The 26,001-nt window shown below is 49.9% G+C and overlaps 1 protein-coding gene across 4 annotated transcripts in view; it reads right to left on the bottom strand.

Moving 5' to 3' along the window:
• Positions 1-26,001, bottom strand: part of PTPRU (protein tyrosine phosphatase receptor type U) — an 84,331-nt gene that overhangs the window by 25,555 nt on the left and 32,775 nt on the right. For 2 of the 4 annotated variants that reach the window (XM_012750775.2, XM_012750776.2), the window contains exons 8-16: positions 24,019-24,327; positions 18,676-18,785; positions 18,147-18,348; positions 17,757-17,859; positions 15,086-15,359; positions 14,142-14,178; positions 13,184-13,322; positions 8,888-8,917; positions 5,715-5,872 (exon numbers count right to left, since the gene is read on the bottom strand). In XM_012750775.2, the coding sequence (XP_012606229.2) occupies positions 5,715-5,872; positions 8,888-8,917; positions 13,184-13,322; positions 14,142-14,178; positions 15,086-15,359; positions 17,757-17,859; positions 18,147-18,348; positions 18,676-18,785; positions 24,019-24,327 (1,362 nt within the window). The remainder of the gene's footprint in view (positions 1-5,714; positions 5,873-8,887; positions 8,918-13,183; positions 13,323-14,141; positions 14,179-15,085; positions 15,360-17,756; positions 17,860-18,146; positions 18,349-18,675; positions 18,786-24,018; positions 24,328-26,001) is intronic. The other 2 variants (XM_012750778.2, XM_012750780.2) reach the window with 1 other exon arrangement.

Below are 26,001 nucleotides of genomic sequence, written 5' to 3'. Positions count from 1 at the left end.
TTGAGATCTTGCTGGGAAGCCAGAGCCAACCTGGTCAGCCCATAGCTGAGCCCAAGAACAACTCACAATGCTCCACAAATAAGACCACAAGAAGAGGGCAAGATGATACCCTCCATTTCCTGGGCCCAGAGAAGACTGGGCCCTGCTCTCCTTGCCCGTGAATTCCCCTGTGGGATTTGAGTCACATTTCCAACCCACCTGCTGCCTCCAGGGACAAGCTTGTCCACAGCCAGCAGCCCCTGAGAGGCAGGGAGGAAGGAGGGTGAGAACCTCCACGCAGGCCTCCTCCTGGGCTCTTCCCAGCTCCATAATGACAGTGGGACACCTGCGAGCAACCACTAGACAGCTGATGTTTCATGGGGGGCGCTGAGGCCCACAGAAAAGAACACTGGGTTCAGAGTCAGAGAAACTTGAATTCGAATTTTGACTCAAGTTCCTTGACCTCTCTGGGTCTCAGTTTCCTTATCTGGAATAAGAATCCTCATGCCCTCGGGGATGGGCACTTTCCCTGATCCCTGCCACCCTCAGATGAAGACAGGCCCCCAGTGATACAATTTGGCAGCACCCCAAACTTTCCCTTCACTGTTTGCAATTAACAAATAACTTGCCTAAAGAAACCCAGCCTGTAATAACAGTAATTCCATCTAACATATTGAGTGCGCTCATACGCCGGAAATGATCCTTACGTCATTCAATCCCTACAATATCCCTATGACGTGGGCACTATTATTATCCCCCTTGAGCAAATGAGGAAACTGAGGCCCAGAAGGGTTAAGTTACTTGCTCATGAAATGACAGCACTAGGATTCAAACCCAGGCTTGAATTCACCTGACTCTGGGACCCTGTCGTCCACCTTGCTTTTCTCTGCCTCCTCCTCCCTGATAAAGGGGCATTTGTGAAGATGGAGGAACCTGGTTCTTATTTGACAAACCATTTGGCCAGAATCCACCGGCACCCACGGGGGTCAATAGCTCCAGATGGACCCAAGGGTTTTCATAGTCAGGATCTCAGAGCCAACAGGGGCTTGTGCCAACACTTGGGAAAGTCTCAGCTGGCTTCTTCACACCAGCCTGCCACCATTTACCCAGTGCGATAAGTCCCTAATTTAAAATTTGCATATGAAGGATGCATCCAAATGAACATGTCTTTCCATTCTAAACCACAAAAATCTGGCCTCCACTGTTTGGAAAAGAAAAGAAGGAAGTGGACGCTAGACTAGCGAGTGGAGTGTAGAGAAAGAGCGAGCAGGTACTCAGACCAAGTCTCCTGGACACACCTCGACCTTCCAGCTGTCACACCACTGCCCATGCCCAGTGGCCCTCCCTCTTCACCATCAGTCAAATCCCACCCATCTCACAAACGGCTGACCTCCCCGGCCCAAGGGTGTATCTTCTCAAAACTCTGACAACCCTGATTGTCCCCAACATCCACGTGGCAATGAGCCTTGTCCCTTCTTCCCTGGGTCAGTCTTGATGCCCAACTAGTCAGTGAGTTTCCTGGGAGCAGAGCCCATGTTTCCTGCCTCTATGTCTCAACAGGACTCAGCAGCAAAGGCACTCGCCCACACCACCCTCACCGCCCACTGTCCCCCACCCCCTGGAGGACTCAGTCCCATCAGATCTCTCCCCACTTTCCTAACCGCCACGCATCCGCACATGCTGCTCCTCGTCCACGCAAGCCCTTCCTTCCCATCTCTGCTGTCCAAATCCTACCCATCCCTCAAGGGCCAGCATGATGCAGCAGAAATAGCAGTCTGCAATGCAGAAAGGCTTGCAGTTAAATCCTGGTTCTGCGACTGTCTGGCTGTTTGACCTGGGCTGTTTGACCTGGACAAGTGACTTACCCTCTCTGAGCCTGTTTCCTCATTTGTAAGATGCAGGGTTGATAACAGCTAACAAGGAGAGTACAATGGTATAAAATGGTGGAATTTCAATGAGGGAGATCACAAAGAGAACATGCTTAATAAGTGCGTGTAAATGAATTTGAAAACTTAAATGAAATAAACAAATTCCTAGATAGACATAACTTACCAAAAGTGACTTAAAAAAAAATAGAAAGCCTAAAGAGCCATTTGCTCCTTTAAATAAGTTGAATTAGAAGTTTAAAATCATTCTATAAAGAAAATGACAGAAAAAGAAGATTGTTTTACAAGTAAATTCTACCAACCTCTCAAGGAGTAATCTAATCAAATCTTTTGTAATCTTCCATGATAAGGAACAAAGAGAAGAGACCCCAGTGCATTTTAGAAGATTAATAGGAATCTTGATACCAGAAACTACACAGGGATAGTACAAAATAGAAAAATTACAGGCCAACACCACTCAGGAAGACAGTTTTAAAATCCTGAACAGTAAGTACACTGAATATAACAATACATAAAAAAATATAATACATCATGATGAAGATGAATTTATTCCAGAAATTTAAGGGTAATTTTTACATTAAAAAATCTAAAAATGTCACTCATCCTATTAACAGACAAAAGGAAAAAATATAATCATCACAATAACTGCAGAAAAAAAACCCATTTGGTAAGTTTAATGCCCATTTAAAATAAAACCCCTTAGCAAACGATAATAAAAACTAAAGGGTACTTTGTTAACCTGATAAAATATTTCTATCAAAAACCCACAGCAAATTTCATTCTCATGTTTAAATGTTAGAAGCATTTCTTATAAAGTCAGGAAAACAAGACAAGAATTCCTGCTATAGCCACTCTATTCAATAAAGTACTGGCAGTCCCAACCAGTGCTATGCAGAAAAACATGGGGAAAAAGAATAAAAAATGGAAAAGAAGAAATAACTTTTGGTATTCAGAGATCCTTTGACTCTATTCAGAAAATCTGAAAGATTCTACAAAACAAATTGGAATAAAAAAGTTGATCAAGGAATATGAATATAAGATTAATACATATACAAAAAATCAACTGCATTTCTCTATATAAGAAACAGAAATATAACATGTGATAAATGTACCATTTGTAATAGATGTCAAAAATAAAGGACCTGGGGATATAGTTAACAAAAAGATTGACAAGATTTTATGGAGAAAATTACTGAAAGACATTTAAGACCTAAATAAATGGGGTAATACCGTGTTTCCCCAAAAATAAGACCTACCCATAAAATAAGCCCTAGCAAGATTTCTAAGCATTTGCACAATATAAGCCCTACCCCGAAAATAAGACCTAGTGATGGGCATGGCTACGCAGCATATCTGCACAACCCATGCATTTTGTAGAAGAATGGTAAAGAAGACAAGCAGCCCTTCTCATCTGCCCCCATCGTGACAGCTACTATCCCAGAGGTGACCGGAAAGGTGCGGGCAGCCCCACCAACAAGGTCAGCTCCCCCTGTCAGGTTCCGGCCATCCTGTGTGCGCTGCAAGCTGAGGCTTTGAGGGGAAAATAACACATCCCCTGAAAATAAGCCCTAGGGTGTCTTCTTGAGGAAAAATAAATATAAGACCCTGTCTTATTTTCGGAGAAACACGGTATATGTCATGTTCATGGATAGAAAGACAATTTAATAAGATATCAATTCTCCCCAAATTAATCTATACATTCAATACAAATCCATCCAGAAAACTGTTTCAAGAAACTTGTGAAAAGATAATTCTAATATTTGTAAGAAAGAGAATTAAAAAAAATAGCCAAGACATCCTCAGTGAAGAACAAAGCTGGGAGTACTTAATGTTTTGGACTGAGATAGCTACCATAATTAGACAGTGAGCAGCACAGGAATCAACAAATTGAAGAAAGAAAGAACAGGGAGCCAAAAACAATCCACATACATGTGGAAATGTGACATATGACAAGGGTGGCACCACAAATCCGTAGTGGAAGCATGAACTATAACAAACGATGCTGGGACAGTCAGTTACTCCTAGGGAGAAAACAAAACCTTTCATTCATACCACACACAAAAATCGATTCCAGGTGAATAAAGATTTAAATATGTAATGTAAAATATTAAAAGCTTTAGAAAAAGGTAAAAAAAATACTTTATGACCTTGGGTAGGGAAGAAATTCTTTAAGAAAACACAAAAAGTAGAAATCACAAAGGAAGAAAAGACGGATGAATTTAACTCCGTTAAAATAAAAGCCTTCTGCTCATCCAAAGATCCTATAAATAGCCTGGGAAAATGAGCCATAAATGGAGGGAAGATATTTGCAATTCATAAGTGACAAGTGATTATTATCCTAAATATATAAAGAACTCCAAAAAACCACTAAGAAAGGAACAGAAAACCCAATAGAAAATTAGGTGAAAGACATGAACAGGCATTTCGTGGAAAAAGAGACCTGAATGGCCAATAATGACTTGAAAATGTGTTCAACCTCATTAGTAATCAAAGAAATGCAAATTAAGACTATAGAGAATTACCATTTTCTACAAACTAGTCTGGCAGCAGCAAAGAAGGCTGGCAAATTTCGATCTTGCTATAGAGCAACAGAAAGTCTGACACAGTGCTGCTACAAGTGAAAACAGGCAAAGCCACTTTGGAAAGCAACTTGGCACTGTCTTATTAAGTCGAATACGCACGTACTCCATAATCAAGCAAGTCTATTTCTAGAACCTCCTATGCAGGTGCATCTAGAGATCCACATAAGAATATTCACAGCAGCCTCATTTGTGATAACAAGAAAACCAGAAACCAATCGTATGTCCACGGATGGCAGAATGGAGAACTAAACTGTGATATACTCATAGAATGGAAAACTACACATCAGAGAAAATAAATGAACTATAGCAAAACATCCACATGGGTAAATATTAGGAACATGATGTTGAGTTGAAAAGTAGAGTGTGATTTCATTTTTATAAAGCCTGAAAATGAGCAAAACTATATGATGCATTATTTGGGGACATATGCACACAGGGTAAAATTACCCCCAAAAAGACAAGAAAATTATAAACACAAATTTCAGAGGAATATTTACATACTAAGAGGGAGGCAGGGATGTAGCGAAGGAGAAGCACTGAGATAATGTTCTAATTCCCCAGTTCAGTTCACTAGTGCTTGTTATATTATCATGACTTCATGACTTTCATAAACATTACATATTTTCTTTTATACAAATCAACACTAAATGGAATAAAAAGATGTGGGATGAAGCAATTATGACACACTCCTAGCACCTAACAGCTGATTCACCATGTTCTGTGGCTACAGGCACAACACACTGGTCTTTCGCACCAGTCCTACTAGCAGAGGTGATCTTTATTCCCATTTTATACATGAGGAAACAGACATCCAGAGAGGTCAAGCAACTTGCCCCGGGTCGCACAGCTAAGAAGGGGATCTGCCAGGCAAGCCCAGGTCTGTGTGACCCTATATCGCTCAGTCTCGGCCACTGGACCCCGCCTCTCACACAGCAGGTGCTCAATAAAGGGCGAGGCTGCTGTGGTCCCTCAGTTCACACAGCAGCACTCTCCTCCTCCTCCTTGACAACCGGCACGGTGCGTCTTGCATCCCTCGTGTGTCAGCAGAATTCCTTGCAAGCTCCTCCAGCGCACAACACAACACACACCTGCGCCTCCTCTGCACGCCCTGTGCCAGTGCACCCAGCCGGAGCACAATAGATGCTTAACTTTTCACTAGGGGTGTTACAGAACCCATGTCATGTGGGGGCCCCAGAGAGGCTCGACCCTGTCAGCCCAGGTGGGGAGCCCCAGGGCCCCGAGGAAGGGCGGGAGGGCCGGCACTCACCCCGGGAGCTGTAGCCGTGGGTGTCCATGAAGGACAGGCCCAGCCGCTCGTCCTCCTGCAGGGTGCTCTGGTCCGTGAAGCTCCGGTCCACGGCGCTCATCATGTGGGTCTTCTCCTGGCGGTAGTTGACGGTGGCCTTGGCCATGTTCACCGGCTTCCTGCAGAGGGCGTGGACAGGGGACGCGGGCACTGCGCGGGGCTGGACAGCACCCAGGGTGGGGGAGGCCCAGCAGCCAGGGGCCTTGAGGCCAGGAGCTGCAGCTGTCTGGAAGCGTCTCTGGGTGCTGAGGGGGCTCTGCCGCCATCCTCCACTCAGCAACCCGGGGAGCTGCTGCCTCCCCCAAAGGGCTGGCAGGGTCCCTGTCCTGGGGACCTGGGCGGAGCACCAAGGACAGAGCAGCAGTGGCCTCTGGCTGGGACTCTCACTGGCCCCGTGGGCTCAGAATGGGAAGAAAGTCACTCTGGGCCTGATTTGGTGTCACAGCAGACAGTCACCACCACTGCATCAGGCAGGCGGCTGGCCCAGCCCCGGCCCCAGCACGTCCCCACCTCCCCCCTCCTCCCCCTGTTCTCACTAGAGACCCGTCCTGGGGACTCCTATTTCTCCTGCAGGAGGGAGGGATACACTCCTCCTTCACGGCCGAGGGTCAGGCAAGTGCTCAGCCCGTGCTCGGGAGCTTTCCTCCAGGCACAGCGTGAACACCAACCTGGCTTCCTCTTACTCCCAGAACCCCCTAGGATGATCCCACCATGGACCACCATAGACCTGTAGAGAGATTACCACAGGTCCACTACCCGCCACTGCCCACCAGTCCATCCTGCTGCTGAAAGCTGCAGGGCACAGACTGAGAGGCACCCCTCCCTCCAGGCCCAGCTTCCGGATGAGGATAGAAGTTAGTGGCTTTGGAGGAACCTGGAGGAAGAGGAGGGAGCAAAGGAGGTGGGGAGGCAGGGACGGCTTCATGACCAACGGCCAGAAACAGGCAAAGGGGAACGACTCGGGACCCCTGCCAAGGGGGAGAACAGCCCAAGGGGCCAATCATGAGGAAGGCTCTGAGGAGAGAGCGGTTCCCCTGCCCCACCCTACAGCACGCAGGATGTGGGAGGACCTGAGGAAGGACTTCTAGATTGTGAGTGCTCAGGGCAGTGACCATCTGTGGAGACAAGGAAGCCGAAGAAAGGATTTTCCCAGTCAGCCTGTCCTGGACCAGGATGTCCCTCCTGTGCTCAGAAGGCAGCTGTGTCCACACCGGGACCGCTGCTGCTGTGCGCAGAGGGACACGGCAGGCCAGCCTCCCCCTCCAGCCCCGCCGGCCGTGGGCATCGCCGTCACCGTGGCCGGGCGGAGCCACAGACCGCTTTGGGGGCAGGTGAGGAGGAGCCGCTGTGGCTGTGACCGTGACCACCTGGCAGAGGGCAGAGACTTAGGAGGACACAGGGCAGGAGGAGGAGCAGAGAGAGAAGGGACAGTGACAAGGACAGAGAGGACGTGGGGAAGGGGACAGAGAGGGAGGGAGGGACAGACACAGCAACCGCAGGGCAGACAGACAGGGCCAGGACGCAAGGCAGCCGGCCAGGCTGGCTGAACATGGGGCCCCGGGAGGACCCCCAGTGAGCGGACGCTGGCCGGCGGGCAGTCCCCAGCGTGTGCCACAGGGCTCTGCTCCTGCCCGCGACTCCCGGCCCACTTGGAGAAGAACCACGAAAACCAACCCGCCGGATCCGCAGGAGACAGAACCCAGGGGGACACCCAGCACTCTGCCGGCATCCGGCTCATCTCCACGGGAGATTAAACAGATGGAATTCAACACAGACCCTTTGAAAAGTTCTGCATTTAGTTTCAAAAATTAACCACAGTCTGGGTGCGGTGGCTCACGCCTGTAATCCTAACACTTTGGGAGGCCAGGAGGATCACTTGAGGCCAGGAATTCAAAACCAGCCTGGGCAACATAGCAACACTCCATCTCTACAAAAAATGTTTAAAAATAAAAGATGAGCTGGGTGTGGTGGCACATGCCTGTAGTCCCAGCCACTTGAGAGACTGAGGCAAGAGGATCACTAGAGCCCAGTTCAAGATTACAGTGAGTTGTGATAACGCCACTGCACTCCAGCCTGGCCAGCAGAATGAAATCTTGTCTCTAAAAAAAAAAAAGAAAGAAAGAAAGAAACCGCATAAAAATCAACTGCACGAGCAGCAGCAGGGAGAAGCGCCTCGTCAGCAATCCCTGCAAACGCCGAGCGAGCGGGAGGCCCAGCGGAGTGGATGGGTATTTAGTTGCTGGAAAAGCTCATGTTGGGAAACAACAGTGTGAGTGGCAGGTGGGGGGGAGGGGGGCAGGAGGTGAGACCCACTGTCCTCCTGGCTGGCCAGGTGCCATCTGGGCCTGCTCTGCAAGGGAGGGGAAACAAGCACAGGTTTGGGAGGAATGCTCTGGAAGGCCTGCAGAGTAGAAGACAGAGACAGAAGACAAAGTAGCGATGCAGGTTGTGGAGTCAGCCAGAGGGCCTGGGTTGTAACCCCAGGAGACCTCTGACAAGTCCTTCGACCTCTCTGAGCCTCAGTTTCCCCATCAGGAAAGTGACAGTGATGATATCCTGCTGCTCAGGGCCGCTGTGAGAATTCTGTGTCAAGAATTGAGCACAGGGCTTGGCCTAGAGGAAGTGCCCAGGAAGTGCTGGGTCTGCAGAGCTGGGGCTGGAGAAGTGGCTCGTGGGGACCGAAGCGGTGTCCACACTGTGGGCGGAGCTGCCAGTGTGGCACAGGTTGGCCCCACCCCCATGCACACACGTGTACAATGGCGAGGACTCCAGAGGGAACCCACGTGAGCATGGTCCTGGACATGGGTTTGGGCTGAGGTCGGGCTGTCCTTCTGACCACCAGGAACAATACAAGGACAGAAGGGGCTGACCCAGTGGTGGAGGTGACACCGAGGCTCCAGGAGGTGACATGGCCTCCCAGGAAGGCTCAGCAGAACCAGCTGTGACCCATGACTCTGACTACAGGACCAGCACTTGTGACCACAACTCAGGGAAGAAGACGCAGAGCAGACACAGAGCAGGAGGGAGAGTCAGAGGCCACAGTGGCTGTGGACAATGTGGCTGACACGAGGCCAGGCCAGGTGCATGAGCCCAAGCCCAGCCAGAGAGGGCGAGAGCCACGGGGAGCTACTTACGGGTAGTAGGAGTAGGCATAGTGGTCTCTCCTGGCAGCGTGCAAAGAGAGAACAGCAAGTGTGTCTGTGGTCCTGGGCCACAGGGCCAGGCTGAGGGCAGTGCCCAGCCAGCAGGGCAGGGCCTGGGTGCCTCCCGTGCTGGGGAGGGGCTGGCCAGGGACTGGACAGGTCAGGAGGGCCTTCTTGTTCCCAAGGGCCAGCCAGGCTCAGATGTTGAAGACCAGGACCAAAGGCCCTTCCAGAACCTTCCCTGAGCCTGCTGCTGGAGTGAGGAGGAGGTGGGAAAAGGGCCTGGGGGTACACAGAGCTTTCACACACACTCATACACACATGCATACACAGAAAGAAATATACACACAGCTATGTTAAAAAAAAAAAATAAAAAAATAAAAAAAATAAAAAAAAAAGAAATATACACACAGACACACTCACACCTAAACAGATACACGTATAGATACATACACACATACGCCCATACACAGGGAAACACAAATGCAGACATCACACGTGCAGACACACTCATCCACACATTCAGACACACTGACACGCACTCACACAGACATATATTCAAAAAAACACACTCATAGACATCCGCACATACACACTCACACACTCAACGGTAACTGCTCTCATTCCTGCAGACAAGCCCACCCTCGGTCCCTGCAGGCCCCTGTGACAGCCCTTCGCATCCACCTCCACCTGGGAGAGAAAGAGTGGCTGGGGACAGGGAGGGGGCAGGGTGGAAAGGACTCCAGCCAGATGCCCTGGGCAAACCGAGGGCCCGCCCTTGCCCACCTGGCTGTGGGGTCCACTAAAGCAGCCGGGTCACCCCCTCACGGGGCGCCCGAAGCACAGCTTAGGTGAAGAGCCCCATGTTACCACAAAGCCCACAGTACAGAGCAGGTCTGATTCCCATTTCACAGAGGAGAAGATGAGTCATGGGGAGTCCGTGGTGGAGTCCAGAGCAGGCCTTAGGCCTCTGGGTGCCTGTCCCTGTCCCCGGCCCCTGAACCTCCTTTGTGCTCCATCCTGAGGCCTCATCCAGGCACACTCCAGGGTCCTCCACTGACTTGCCCCCGTATCACCCCATCAGCCGGGACCCCAGCAAATGGCCTTCCACAGGAAACCCTGCAGATCCAGGGGAGGAGAGTAGGGACTGAGGCCCAGCAAGGGCAGGAGATTGGCTCAAAGTCACACAGCACATCTCCATCCCAGGGAGAAAGAAGAGGGTCCAGGATCATGGAGCTGGTGGCAAAGGCCCCAAAGGGGCATGGGGCTGGCTGAAGGTATGGCATTCTTCTGGTCCCAGCCGAAATGTTACGACTTCAAAAGGGCCTTCCCTGACCACTCTCCCACAATTGCCAACTACATCATGTCTCCTGTGTTCTCTCTGCACCCCCACCTTGTTCTTTTCACAATCTGTAATTATCTCATCTATTTGTGCTTTTTCTAATTTGATGCCAGGCTCCCCACTAGCTATAAGAGGAGCACAAGAAGACAGGATTCTTCTTTTTTCCCCACTAGATCCCCAGGGCCCAGCACATTATAATCCCTCAATAAATATTTCTTTGAATTGAATAATCAATAAAGGACTGAAAATAAATGACAGAACTTCACCTCCATAAGCTTCCATTTCCTCCTCTAAGAGAGTGAGGTTAATAGTCCCCCACAGGGACTGCCTTGAGGTTTAAGCATCAGGAAGCCATGTGCTCCCCTGCATCCCCACTCCTGGTGAGCTGGGGAACCAGACCCTACTGGGCTAGACCATGGGGACATACAGCCCACAAGACAGAACTTCATGGAGCTCTTAATGCAGTCGGGAAGACAAACACCGAGCAATGCGCTACCAGTGAGTACACAAAAAAGTGAGGGAGAAGAAAATGCTGCTAAGGAGAAAGGTGGGACTCGGGGGCCTCTGGAAGCAGAACCAGGGGACCTGGCCTGGGGTCACCAGCCTTCCTTCTGGGCGCCGCAATTCAGCTAGGGCAGCTGCATCCAGTCTGACTGGCCCCATGGGCAGGACAGGATGGAGAATCTGAAACCTCCTCCCAGCTGTCCCCTGACTGTTTCCCACGCCCCCCACCTCCTCCTGCCTCCAACAGGGCCCGTTACGATCACACCCCAAGTTGATCTGAACACCCGTCCCTGCCAGAGCTGCCCGTCCTACCCACAATGCAGACTGGGAAAGCCCTGCGGGCACAGGGGCCGTGAGGCCAAGGTAGGATGCAGAGGGATCAGTGAGGTGCTATAGTAGGGCTGAGTGGCTTTTAGAGGAAGTAAGTGGGCACAAGGGGACGGGCTGGGAGGCGCCTAGAGGCACCTGGGATAGCCTGGGTTTATGGAGTAGCCACTGCATAAGGCAGGGTTTCCCAGCAAGGCCCTGACAGCATTTCTGATCCACCCTCTCCTGGGCCCAACACTCTCTCTGCAGGGGCGGGTGACACCCCCACTCTGCCTATCATCTCTCTCCTTGAGGGTTGACTTCTAGGACCTCAAATACTACCTGAAACCCCCTAAAATCTGACCCCTGCTATATAGCCCCTCCACGCTCAGCCCCAGCCCAACCCCACTTAGAGTCACCTCTCAGGCCCCCTGCTGGGGAGCAGTCAGGCACTTGACACTTCGGTGTCACCACCTGTGCACCCAACTCAGTGAGGCCTTTCAGATGTGTAGGCAGGCCTGGGTTCAAATCAGACCCCGCCACTGACCAACACAGAGACATGGCAAGGTGTTTTCATTACCATTTCTGCATCTGTAAAAAGGGAGTCAGACCTGTTTCACGGGTCAAGACCCGAGAAGGAAATGTTTTTCTGACATACCCTGAGTGCTAGAACAGTGCCTGGCACACAGCAGGCACTCAATAACTAATGTAATAATAGCTGATATGTGTAAAGCTCCTGACACATTGTGATTACTCATGAAATGATGGTTTAAAATATTCTCTCAGCTGGATGAGGTAGCTCACGTTTAAAATCCCAGCACTTTGAGAGGCCCAGGTAGGAGGATCTCTGGAGGCCAGGAGTTCAAGACCAGCCTGGGCAACATAGAGAAATCCCATCTCTACAAAACATAAGAAAAATTATCCAGGTGTGGGGGTACGTGCCTATAGTCCCACCTACTCTGGGAGGCTGAGGCAGGAGAATCTCTTGAGCCCAGGAGTCTGAGGCGACAGTGAACCATAATTGCACTACTGCACTCCGGCATGGGTGACAGAGCAAGACCTATCTCTAAAACACAAGATAAAATAGAATATTCTCTGATAAAGCTGTGCGGGGACTAGGGAATGGAAAAATCTAATGCCTAATGCCCTGCACAGGCCATCCCCCCACAGCCCCTACTCTGGGCACACCCCACCCCTAGTCTCTCTCTCCTGCTGGTGCCTGGCCTCAGGCAAGGTGGCCCTCGCCAGCTCATTCTCATCTTCCTGGATCCTACTTATCTGCTCCCAGCAGCCCAGAGATCCAGTGCCAGCCTACCCATGTGTGCCCAGCCTGGCAGCAGCAGGGGCTCCAGAAGCCAAAGCCCAGGTGGGGAGGGGTGGAGCTGGCTCTGCCTCTGGCTCCCTGGGTGACCTTGGGCAGGTCTGCACTCCTCTGGGCCTCAGCATTCCTATCCCTTAGTTAAAGTGCTTGGACCACAGTGTCTAGGCTGTCTGGTGGGAATGAGGTGGGGTGGGCTGGCAAACAGAGGGGTCTCAGAAGCCCCCATCCTGCTTCCAACCAGAGCTGCTGCCCAGCTGTCATCTGCTCTATGTGCTGGGCTCCCAGGGGAGAATTTTTTGGTGTTTCGAAGACAGGTTCTGTTGCTTTAAAAAGACTTGGAAACCACTAGACTAGATGGCCTTGACCTACCTGGCAGCTGTCATGTTCTTGGCTTCTGAGCCTCTGCAATTCTAAAGTCTGAGATTCTCAGAATTTCAAATTCTGGATTTCTGAAACTGCAAGATTCTAAGTCATGGGTTCTAAAATGTGTTAGGATTCATGCTGCCCTCTATAAAATGCACTAGAAAACACATCCCGTGCAAACACAAGGCTGACCTTTGAGGTCTAAGGGACAGTAGGAAGAGGAAGGGGGCTTTCTTTCAGTCACAAGACGAGGAGGGCTCCTCAGGGATCCACAGTAACAGGGTCCAGGGCACACTGAGCCCAAGAGAGGGTGGGGCCCTGCCCAAGATCAGATGCAGACCTCCACACACCCGCTAGGTGGCCACCCTACCAGCCCCCACCAAGCCTCGGTGCCCCCCAGGCTTCTAAGGGGCAGAAGCCACTGGCGGGCCAGGGCACCAGCCTCACTCACCCTTTGCGGATAATGACAATGATGGCCCCCAGGAGCAGGATGAGGACAGCAAGCCCCCCTGCACAAATGCCCAGGATAAGCCCCATCTCCTCCGACCTCTGGGACACCTCCAGGGGCCGCTTGCTTTCCTTGCAGGCAGCTGGGAGAACAAAGCAGGGCAAAGGATCAGAGGGGAGACAGGGACCAACGAGCCCCTTCTGCAGGAGTCCATGCCCCAAGGAACAAACTGGGCTGCACAAACACACGTGCACAAAGACAACGACCCCTCATCCCCCACGTGGTGCTGCCTTCCCATCAGATCTGCCCCCTCGCCGTCTCTCCTCCTCCCTCTGTAGCTCCTGCACTTCCACATCAGAGTCATCCCTTGAGCTGCTCCTCATTGGGAACAGCCTCCCTCTCCTCTCCACTTTATCAAACCCTCCCCAGCACTCAGGGGAAAGGGGAGGGACAACACCTAGGCCTTCAGACTCACCCTCTTGCCTTCCTCAGAGATGACAGGGAGAAAGAATTATGGACCTCAGTATGACTAGGACATCTCAGGATGGGAAAACAACCCCATTCCCTGTCTGGAACAGGGACAATCCCTGCACCCTGGTCCATGCTGTCCCCACCTCTCTCTCCCACCACAGGAAAGGGGGCAGATACAGAACCCAGAACCAGTTCCCAGTAACCAGCACCCCCTAGGCCCAACTGTAAGGGCTCCTTCCACAGGTCTGTCCCTCTGCCAGGCCCCTTCTGTGACCTCAGGGAGGGCTCGGGAGGGCAGGCCCTGCTGCCAGCCTGGGAGAAGGAGCCCCTGAGAAGTGGGGCTCATGGGGCCAAGATGGGAAGCCCTTCCTGACACCAGGCCTGCCCATCCGCCCTCCTGTGCTCCCACACTCCTGGGACCTCAGGTTCTGCCTCCCCAGAGGTGAGCAGGTGAGAAATCTGCCGCTGAAGGACATCCAGAGGGACTTACCTTTCCTGGCGATGCGGATGCAATTCAGCCGGGTCTCCTGGAGGCACAGATGGGGTCTCAGCCCGGCAGAAGCCCCAATCTCCCCCTCCCCAGGGCAGGAACTTAAGGTAGCCATTCTTGAGCAGAATCAGGGCTTTGTCTTGTAGGGACTATAGCTAAGGGCCCCCACCCACCCAGCAGGAGGGCCGGGCTCCACCCAGGGGAAAAGAGCGGGGCCTCGAAGTGAGGGCATGGTCTAGGCCTGGAGGTCAGGCTAGGGAGAAGCCAGGGAAGGGGTGATAGAGGAGGGAGGAGCTTGGAGTATAGGGCGGGGCCTAAGGGAGGCGTGAGATGGGCTCCTCTGAGAAGAGGCACCTGAGACAGAAGGTATGGCCTCAGGAAAGGGCAGGGACTAGACTGGGGGCCTAGGTAGAGAGGACCCTAGGAAAGAAGGCTCAGCAAGGGGGTAGTGTTCGCTGGGACACAGCCTGCGGCCAGGAGGGCGGGGCTATGAGAGGGATGGGCTATAGAAAAGGTGGGGCATGGGCGGGACTGGCAGTGTGAGGGTAGGGCCATAGGGAGGTGGAGGCTTTAAGCAGCTAGGGCTACGGGGAGGGGGCACAGTGGAAGGGCGGGGCAGTGATGAGGGCGGGGCAGTGGAAGGGCCACAGGAGGGTGGAGCTGTGGGAGGGACTGGGCTATGGGAGGGCGGGGCTGTGGGAGGAGCTGGGTTATAGAAGGAGAGGGCAGTGGGAGGACAGGGTTGTAAAAAGGAGGGGTTATGGGGGGCTGGGCTATGGGAGGGCAGACATGTGGGAGGGGTCAGGATATGGGAGGACGGGGATATGGGAGGGGCAGGGCCTAGGGGGGTCTCCCGTCTCTGGGTGGGGAGCGCCTCCAAGGTGTCCCCAGCCAGCCATCCCCCACGCCAGACACCCCCACCGCGACCCTGGCCAGTCCCTCACCCCCTTCAGGTGGCTTGTTGCCTGGAAGTAGATGAGGTAGGCCTTCCTGGGCTCAAGTGGTGGGTTCCAGAAGCCTCGATAGGTCTGGTTGTCACCCACGGTGAAGGGCATGGCCTCAGGCAGACTGCTCGCCGCCAGTTCAGCTCCGAAGTAATGCACCAGGCCTCGGGCCAGCGCCGCCTCGAAGGTCAGTGGCACTGGGAAGCAGTCCTGGCCACCTGGCTCCCGCCGCAGTCGCCTCGGACGCTCCTCCTCCACAATCACCTGGTACACACTGGGAGGGAGGGGAGAGTGCAAGTGATCACTGGAGGTCACAGGACGGCAAGGGCTGGGGTCGAGCCCACCTGAGGACTAATCTCCACTCTGCCCCTTACCAGCTGGGCAAGTCACTTAACCTCCCTGGGCCTCAGTTTCCTCCACTATAAAATGGGAGTGATCACAGGACTGTTCCATGAGGCAGACCTGAGGAACGGGCAAGTTTAGCAAGCAGCCGGAGTCAGCTGCTATTCCTGGTACTAACCAAGGCTGAGGGAATCGTGGGCCCTGCTCAGTGGAACCAAACCAGGAGGCCTCACTCTGCCTCTTCAGTGAGTCCCCCTGCCTGTGACACAACACCTGGGAAACGGAAGCCACTCCACAACTCCCTTTGGCCTCAGCAGCTTACAAGGTTACCAGATCCATTCATTCATTCATTCAGTTTACTGAGCTCGGATGATGAGCCCTGTGCTAAGCACTTAGGCATCTGGGCTCCTGGAACTGACCTGTAGCGGGAGAGATGGTCACTTAGCAAGGAAGGACACGTGTCACACTACATGTCTAGCACCCTCTCAACCCTGAGGCAGCCTCTAGTCTGCAAATGGAGCCCTGCTGTCTCCGGGTGCTGACTACCCCACTGATTTGTGTTCTCCAGTCCCGACGTCTGTGTTTCTGTTTATTTTATCACTCTACTGAACGAGCTTTTGCTGTGAGCTCCTCCAAATCCTCTGTGGGACAAAGCCAAGAGCAAACACGTGAATGCTGACAAATTTAAATATTTCCAGTCACAGCCTCAGTCACATCTCAGTGTGACATCCCATACTGACAGCCTCTCTCTGGGAAGACGAAATGCCTTTTCCTTGCTCTCTAGATGTTCCTTGCGAGGTTCCAAGTTGCGGGGAATCATCTCAGGTTGGTCACCAGCCCACTGTCACTAGCCCATTATAGACACCAGTGCAAGCCCCTCACAGCCTCCCTTTCCCCAGGCTGAGGGCAGGCCTCTCCCAGCCCTAAATCCCACCAGGAGATAACAATGAACGTCAGCCATGAACAAAGCACATCTGAATCTGGAAAAGGCCCTATTATGCAAATATGGAAACAAGGCTCAGGAAGGTGAAGGGACATGCCCAGGATCACACCATGTCCCACCCCCGTCCCCACTCAGCCTTGTCATCACCATCCCTAGGGACCCTGACCAGTCCTGCTCACAGGACCCTCAAGGACAAGGAAGGAAGAGTGTCCCAACTTCTCCCAGATTCAGCCACACAAGGGACCTGAGGCTCCAGCAAAATGCAAAATGCCCCGCATATGCCCTGACTTTTTCCTCGTCTCCCTTGAGGGTCTGGGAACTAGCCCAGGACAGGATTTGCAGTGGCAGACATGGGGGAGACAAGGCAGAGGTGGGGAGGAGATGAAATGGGCATGGGGAGGTGAGAAACTGCCAAGGGCACCTGGGCAACCTACCACCTTCTTGAGGGCCTGAGTAGGACCCGCCCACCTCCCACCTAAAGGCTGTCACCCTCTGCCAGTGTGTGTACCTTTGTGGAAGGAAGAGGCAGACCAGAGGGACAGGAAAGCACTCTGACTTCTACAAAAGGTATAGGCTTTGCAGACAGACCTGGGTTCCAAATCCCAGCTCTATCACTTTCTAGCTCCGTGCCCTTGGGGACAGGCGCTTTAGGCCCTCTGAGTCAGTTTCCTGATGCGTAAAATGAGGGTAATAATACCCACTCCACAGGGCCGCCACAAGGATAAAATGACTTCGTGCAGGTAAACCCCCTAGCACAGCACCAGGCTAACAGTAGGTGCACACACTTGTACAAGCACCTTCATGCTCTCACATACATCCACACTCATATTGCGCACACACACCTCTTGCACACCTCCACATCACACACATGTCACATGTCTTTATCACAAAACACACCCCGGCTCACATCGCACATACACACACACCACACAGACACACGCCATCTCCTCCCCAGCAGAGGCAGCCACCGAGCCATCAGCAGCCCCAACTTCCTCTAGGGAGGAGGTGGCAGAGAAGCCAAGCTCCTGGCCACTATCTGTCCAGCTGCCCTAGACTTCTAGAAAGCCCATCCTGTATCTCCAGGAAAAGAGCTGGGAAGAAGAAAGGCCCCCACAGTTTCTCATCTCCAAGGTGTCTAAGGGAAGGACCCCTACAGAGACCTGGACAGTCCCCTCTCCGGGCTGGACACTATCCAGAGACCTCATGACAGTCGCCATCCAAAACCCATGGCCTCAGAGGGGAGTACTGGCTTCCTGCCTGTCCAGGACCACAGGACATCCCCTTCCAGACAGCCCCTGCGTGGGAGACTGAGGGAGGACAAGCATGAGCTGGCCTGGGTGGTGGCTCTGGCCCTGGCCTCCCGCCCCTCCATCCAGGATTTCCCACCTGATGGGTGCACCACGGCCCTGTGCCGGCCTCAGCAATACGGTGATGGTGTTCTCAGACTCGCCCAGGGGCGATGGCATGTCGGCATAATCGAAGCTGGGAGCTGAGGATAGGGGACAGGGACATTAGCATGGAGCTTGGCCACTGGATCAGGAAGGCCATGCCTCCAGCCTCCTTGACCAGTGTCTTCAGATCTCTTCCCCTTCACCCTCTTTGCTGGCCCCTGACCTTGGGCACCAACCCCAACCTCAACCCTCTGATTCCACTAGCCATAGTCTCCTGACCTCTCTGACTTAATCCTCCCTGACCCCCAACTCCAACCCCTAAATGGCACATGGATCTCAGCAGGGGCCCTCTGTAACCACCCCCAGATGCCCCTGCAGGGCTCACCGGAGATGTTGGTGGTGATCTCAGTGAGTGCCGCCTGGCCAAAGCCTTTGCTCGTGCGGGCCCGCACCGAGAACAGGTAGGTGGTGCCTGGGTGCAGGCTGGAGAAGACATGGTAGGTCTCGTTTCGGAGCTTGGAGATGGTACGTCGTGGGCCCGGCACGTTCACCGCCGGGTCTGACGACTCGATGCTCTGGTAGCTGATCTGGGGACAGGATGGGCAGGCAGGCAGGCACGGGATGGGGCAGGCCATCGCTGACCAGCAGCCTCCCCCCCACCATGTCACAGGGGGCAAAGGGGACCACAGATCCATCAGGCCAGGCTTCTGGACACCTTCGCCTCTCCCTCCTGCCTTCAGGACTCCCTTCCCCATAACCCACAGGGCACAGGCGCTGGCCACAGTTGAAGGAACAGTGACAATCACCTGTCTTCTCCATGCACATCCCTCTCCACCCTACTGCACCAGAGGGAAAGAGGGCCATCCCCTCAGCTTCCACCACGGGCACCCCCTGTGACAGGGTCCCACACCCACCTCATACTGAATGATGAGGCCATTGGGTTCCTGGGGCTCCTCCCACTTGAGGAAGATCATGTCCTCCAGTGGAGTGAACGTCAGGGACTCGGCTGCAATTCCACCAGGCACTGCAAGAGAAAGGCGGCAGGGGGCCAGGAAAGTGGGCTTGGCACCAGATACCTGGGTGCAAACTCTGGCCTTGCCACTTCCTATCTGGTTCAGTTGGACTACTCAACCTCCCTGAGCCTCAATTTCCTCATCTGTGAAATGGGGATGATATAACCCCTCTCTAACCAGGACTAAATGAATTGATGCACAAAAGCCCCAAAGTAATTTCACACAGTTAAACCTATTCCTGAGTACTCAAAAAGAATAGCTCGCATTTTCATTATTGTGCAGGTTGCATTCAATAGAGAAGAACGTCTGAAGGCTCCTATTTTGTTCCAACTGGGTAGCTTTCAGAAAATATAGACGACTGCCAGAGAAATGAAAATAACAATTGCATTACGGTAGCAGAACCACAGGTAGAGATTTTCTTGTCTAAAAACTTCTAATGACATAAACTGTGTATGTCCAATGTAGAAAATTTAAATGAGCATAAAGAAAATTAATGACACCTACCATGGTATCAACCAGGGATAAATACCGTTAACATTTTACCTAAATACTTTCAAGCATATTTTGGTTTTGGTTTTGTTTTAATGTATTTTCCTAACAGCAAGCACAGAAATTTTGCCTAGGAAGGGAATGGTCTTTGGGAAAACACCCTGATGAAACATTGTGGGGAAGCTAAAGTCCTAAGACAGGAAAAAGCAGAAACCAAGATAATAACCAATGAAAATTCAGCTGTTCTGTGTTAAAACAAACGGTTTACAAAGCAATACCACTATCCACCCATCCATCTCCACAGCTAGTAAGAGTGTAAATTGGTACAACCACTTTGGAAAACTGTCTGGCTGCATCTACTAAAAATGAACACATACCCTGTAAGCTAGACTATCTACTCCTGACATGTCCATCAGAAATGTGTAATTTCTACCAAGAGAAAAACATCTACAAGGACTTTACTTGCAGCATTATTCAAAATGGCCCAAACCTGGAAACAACCCCAATGCCCAACAACAGTAAGTAGGATAAATAAACGTGGTGTATTCCCACAGTGGACTCTACAGCAATGAGAATGAATTCACACACAATATGGCGGAGGCTCTCGAGCATGCAGTTGACAGAAGGAAGTCGTTCATACAGAGAATACTCACTATATGATTCCGTTTATATAAAGTCCAAAACCAAGGAAAAATTAATCTATGGCGTTACAGGTCAGGATAATGTTTACCCTCGGGACGTAGTGACTGGGAGAGGTCCCGTCTGTGTGAATTCAAGCTGACCACTTAAGATAAGCACAATTCCTGTAAGTGCTATATTAATATTTCGATGACAAGTAAAAAATATTAAATAATGAGCAGTTATTGGAGGAGAAGGGAAGAGAAAGAAGACCAAGCAGCCCAACTGAGGGCTGATGAACGTGGGGTGAAGCAGCCAAAACCACACACCTAGAGCTGCGGCAGGGCAGAGGCAGGGGGCAGAAGTCAGGAGACTTTAAGAATGGAGTGGTCTGAAAAATATACAATGGAGAAAAGAATCCCTCTTCAATAAATGGTGCTGGGAAAACTGGTGGGCTACATGCAGAAGATTGAAACAGGATCCCTCTCTCTCACCTCTCACAAAAATTCACTCAAGATGGATAACAGACTTAAACCTAAGGCATGAAAGCTTAAGAATTCTAGAAGATGTTGGGAAAAACCTATCAGACATTGATCTAGGCAAAGAATTTTTGAGGAAGAGCCCCAAGACAATCACCGCTGCTTTAAAAATAAACAAATGGGATCTCATCAAATTAAAAAGTTTGAGCACGGCTAAGGAAACCATCATTAGAGCAAATAGACAACCCATAGAGTGGGAGAAAATATTTGCTCTCTACACTTCTGATAAAGGTCTAATAATAGGCCGGGCGCGGTGGCTCACGCCTGTAATCCTAGCACTCTAGGAGGCCGAGGAGAGCGGATTGCTCGAGGTCAGGAGTTCGAAACCAGCCTGAGCAAGAACGAGACCCCGTCTCTACTATAAATAGAAAGAAATTAATTGGCCAACTAATATATAGAAAAAAATCAGCCGGGCTTAGTGGTGCATGCCTGTAGTCCCAGCTACTCGGGAGGCTGAGGCAGCATGATCGCTTGAGCCCAGGGGATTGAGGTTGTTGTGAGCTAGGCTGACGCCATGGCACTCACTCTAGCCTGGGCAACAAAGTGAGACTCTGTCTCAAAAAAAAAAAGGTCTAATAATAAGACTCTATCTAGAACTGAAAAGAATAAATAAGAAAAAAATCAAACATTCCCATCCAGAAATGGGCAATGGAAATGAACAGAAACTTCTCCAAAGAAGACAGAATAATGGCCTGCAAACATATAAAAAATGCTCAATATCTCTAATCATCAGAGAAATGCAAATCAAAACTACAATGAGATATCATCTAACACCAGTGAGAATGGGTTGTATCAAGAAATTCCAAAACAACAAATGGATTGGAATGGAGGATGTGGAAAGCCAGGAACACTCCTACACTGCTGGTGGGACTGCAAATTAGTGCAACCTCTATGGGAAAGAATTTGGAGATACCTCAAACAGCTAGATATAGAAATACCATTCGACCCAGCAATAGCATTGTTGAGCATCTACCCAAAAGAATATAAATCTCTCTATTATAAAGACATCTGTACCTGAATGTTTATGGCAGCACAATTCACTATTGCAAGATCATGGAAACAACCCAAGTGTCCGTCAATTCCTGAGTGGATAATTAAAATTTGGTATATGCTCACAATGGAATACTACGCAATTCTAAGAAATGACAGTGAGCTAGCACCACTTATGCTATCCTGCATTGAGCTTAAGCCCGTTATCCAAAGTGAGGTGACACAAGATCAAGAAAACACAAGGCTCCACATCTACTCGCCATCAAATTGGTACTGACTGATTAAAACTATGGTGCTCAAATGGTGGTAGTGCTCACCACGGTTTGGGGAGGGGGAGATACACATCTTAGGATTGTGGTGAGCATGGGGGGGGGTGGAATACCTCTAACCCTTCCTAGGGATAGGCAAAGATATACAATGTAACCCAAAGGTCAAAAAAAGAAAAAAAAAACTTTTATCGGATGGTGGGCAGATGGGAGGGGGAGGAGGGGAAGAATTTATACTTACAAAATAGGTGCGATGCGCACCACCTGGGGGTAGGACACGCTTGATGTTTTGGTAAGGCAGGGGGCGGGGGGAGGAATGGCAGGGGCAATATATGTAACCCTAACAATATTTGTACCTCCATAATATGATTTAAAAAAAAAAAGAACGGGGTGGTCTGATGTTCAACTTGAGGCTGTTTGCAATGCTTCAGGGTAAACCCATCCGATCCTCACGCCCACCCCCAGCAAATCCTCAGCACAGGGCACACACACTGCCTTGGGTGAATGGGGGTTTGTGGAAACCAAGGAAGGACCTGAATTTTGTGTCTGGGCCAATGTTGTGTGGAACAGAAAACTGCACACATGGGGCAGCAAGAAAAACTATAAACCTAGGAGCTCAGGAGTTCCTGGGGATATTCAGGAATCTGGGGGAAGGCTCTGGACCTGTGCTGGCATTTGAGTGTAGCTATTAAGAGTGATACCTGCAAAGCCAGAAGGCCAGGTTGGAAACCTAGACCTGCTACCTATCTACCAGCTATGTGACTTCATCTGTAAAATGGAGAAAGAAATAGTAGCCTACCACACAGGGTTGTCACAGGAATTATATGCAGTAATATATGAAAAGCATTCAAAATACTGCTTCACATCTATTAAGTGCTTAGAAAGTATTAGTTTGACATATATAGAACACTGCATCCAATAGCAACAGAATGTACTTTTTCCAATTACACATGGAACATTTACCAAAATTTAATCAAATGTTGGGCCATAAAGCAAGGATCAAATTTCAAAAGACTAAATTTAGAATACATACTCTAACTACAATAGAATTAAGCTAGAAATCAACAAAAGAAATTATAACAACAAAAAGAAATTATAAACGTTTCAATTGCTTAGAAATTAAGCAACATAATTCTAAATAACTTTCGAGTCAAAGAAGAAATCATAACAGAAATCAAAAGTATTTTGAATTGAATGATAATGAAGATAGGACATATCAAAACTTGTATGTAGGTAAAGCAGGACTTAGAGGGAAATGCGTAGCTTTAAATGCATATATTAAAAATGAAGAATGGTTCAAATTAATGATCTAAGAAGCTTTCATCTCAAAAAGCTAAAAGAACAGCAAATCCAATCCAAAGAAAGTATAAAAAAGGAAAAAAAAGAATAGAAAATAAATATGCAATAAAGAAAATCAGCTTAGCCAACAGTTGGCTCTTTGAAAAAAATCAATAAACCAGGGCCGGGCGTGGTGGCTCACGCCTGTAATCCTAGCTCTCTGGGAGGCCGAGGCGGGCGGATTGCTCAAGGTCAGGAGTTCGAAACCAGCCTGAGCAAGAGTGAGACCCCGTCTCTACTATAAATAGAAAGAAATTAATTGGCCAACTGATACGTATATAAAAAAATTAGCCGGGCATGGTGGCGCATGCCTGTAGTCCCAGCTACTCGGGAGGCTGAGGCAGAAGGATCTCTCGAGCCCAGGAGTTTGAGGTTGCTGTGAGCTAGGCTGAAGCCACGGCACTCACTCTAGCCTGGACAACAAAGTGAGACTCTGTCTCAAAAAAAAAAAAAAAAACAAAAAAAAAAAATCAATAAACTGTATACACTCCCAGCAAGAGTGAACAAGAAAAAACAAAATGTAAATCACCAATATCAGGAATGAAAAAGGTGATATCACTATAGATCATATATATATTAAATAAATATAATAAAAGAATTTTATTTATTTATTATTAGAATTTATTATTTGTGAACTTTATGTCATGAATTTAACAATTTAGGCAAAATGAACAATTCCTTACAAAACACAGTCCATCAAAACTGATACAAGAATAGAAAATCTGAATAGTCCAATATCTGTTTTAAAAATTAAAACTGTTATTCAAAACCTTGCCACAAAGAAAACTCCAGGCCCAAATGGCTTCACCACTGAATTCTTCCAAACACTTAAGAAAGGAAATACCAAAGTCTTCCAGAGAATAAATATTAGTTATCATTACTTTGTTGTTATACAGTTGTTTTAATCCTAAGCAAAATCAAATTCCCTATATAAATTCAGCCTCAGATATGGGGTGTCTATGGGAGGCACTCAGGGCCAGGGGAATCGGGGTTGGGACTCTTACCATCCTCATCTGTCTGGAAGGTGACCTCCTTGCCCTCCTTGCGCCCCTCAGGGTTCGTGAGGACGAGCCGCACGTGAACATTCCGATAGGGCAGCAGGTTCTTGATGGTGTAGCGGCTGGCGCCCTGCTCCGTCTTCACACACTCCCGGATGGTCTGGTTGTGGCTGCTACCCGGGGTGTAGTGATAGCACAGGGACACAGTGTAAGTGTGGCAACGCGTCACGTTGTAGCCCAGTGGTTCCCACTGCAGGGTCAGCTGGCGGGCCTGGATCTCGGCAAAGGCCAGGCCTTTGGGCGCCCTCATGGGCTCTGGGGCATCCGGGAAGCAGAGAGAAGGCGGCAGCGGCAGTTGGAAGAGAAGAGGAACGGGGAGAGAGAGCATCAGTCAGCTACCTGGAATAATCGCTCCTTTCCCCCTAGACCTCAAGAGACTTCTAGAACATTAAACAGGGAGTAAAAATATGTGCTCTGGCGTCAGGCAGGCTGCATCTGAAGCTGGGCTCTGCCACTTGCAGCTGGCAACCACAGGCTTAATCACTGCACTTCTCTGAGCCTTGGTTTTTTCAACTGCCAAATGGAAAAATAATAGGCCTTACCTGACAAGATCATTATGAGGTTTAAGGCAATACGTGCAAAGCATGCATGACAATGGCTAATACACAATAAGCCCTCACAAACGGTAGCTACGATTGTTTTTAACAGCCCAGTTCATCTCCTAATTCAAGACCATTCTGGACTAAATAAGGCCCAATCTGAATCAACCTATTGCTATATTTTTCTTAATTTATTAATGCCAAGCTTGTTCTGAAACAACTTGTAGGAATACATATGATACAATAATATACAGAAATCAGGATGATGGGGAAAATGCAAGTCAAATAGTTACATAAGCCAGAGAATTATAGGGCAACAGAAATAGAAATGCATGCCATTAGGTCCTATGTGGGAGACTAAAGCCTCAAATTCAATGGTGGGTTCCCTGGCTGCCAAAGAAAAAGGGGAAATACAATCTGTGATATAATGATAATAATAATAATGGCAGTAAACATTTCTTTGGGAGTTTGGATGTGTCAGGCATTGTTCTAGAGCCTTTAAAATGCTTAACCTCATTTAATCCTCATTGTAATCTAATAAGACAAATGCTGTTATTATACTGTCATCCAGATGTGGAAAGAAAGGCACAAACAAATTAAGTAACTTGCCCATAGTCACACACACAGTAAGTGGTTAAGGATCCAAACCCCAAACCTGGTCAGGCTGGCTCCGGAATCCACGCTCTTACCCACCACTCCCTGCCTCCCCCTAAGGAATTGACTGCTAAAGAAACAATCACATCAGGCTGGGTGCGATGGCCCATGCCTGTAATCCTAGCACTCTGGGAGGCCCAGGTGGGAGAGTCACTTGAGCTCAGGAGTTCAAGACCAGCCTGAACAACAGTGAGACCCTATCCCTACTAAAAATAGAAAAAATTATCGAGGCATGGTGGCATGCACCTATAGTCCCAGCTACTCAAGAGGCTGAGGCATGAGGATCACTTGAGCCCAAGAGTTGGCAGTTGCTGTGAGCTAGGCTGACACCACGGCACTCTAGCCCAGGCAACAGAGTAAGACTCTCTCTCCAAAAATAAATAAATAAAAATAAACTAAAAGCACACCAATGCCTCAGGAGAGAGATGGCTACCCCAATGGGAGGGAGGAGCTTGTTGTTATGCTTTATGGGTTCTTGAAAACTTTGCGGGCCAGAAAGCCATCCCCATTTTATAAGTAAAGAAAGCAAGGCTTCTGAAGCAAAGCCAGGATGGAGCCCAGGGATCAGCCCTCAGCCCTGCCTCTGCCCTGACTAGCTGTGTGACCTTATCAATCTCTGGGTCTCAATTTCCACACCTGTGAAATGAGGGAAGAAGCCAAGATTACTCCTGATGATCCTTCTCTCTCTTGCACCTGATTCTCTGAAATGCAGTTACTCCCAAGTCCCTGCAAAGGG

The sequence above is a fragment of the Microcebus murinus genome, chromosome 2 (genome assembly GCF_040939455.1).
Source record: "Microcebus murinus isolate Inina chromosome 2, M.murinus_Inina_mat1.0, whole genome shotgun sequence".
In the NCBI taxonomy this organism is placed as follows: domain Eukaryota; kingdom Metazoa; phylum Chordata; class Mammalia; order Primates; family Cheirogaleidae; genus Microcebus; species Microcebus murinus.
The sequence above is the reverse complement of the archived record's forward strand: the minus strand, read 5'-3'. Positions and strand labels throughout refer to the sequence as shown.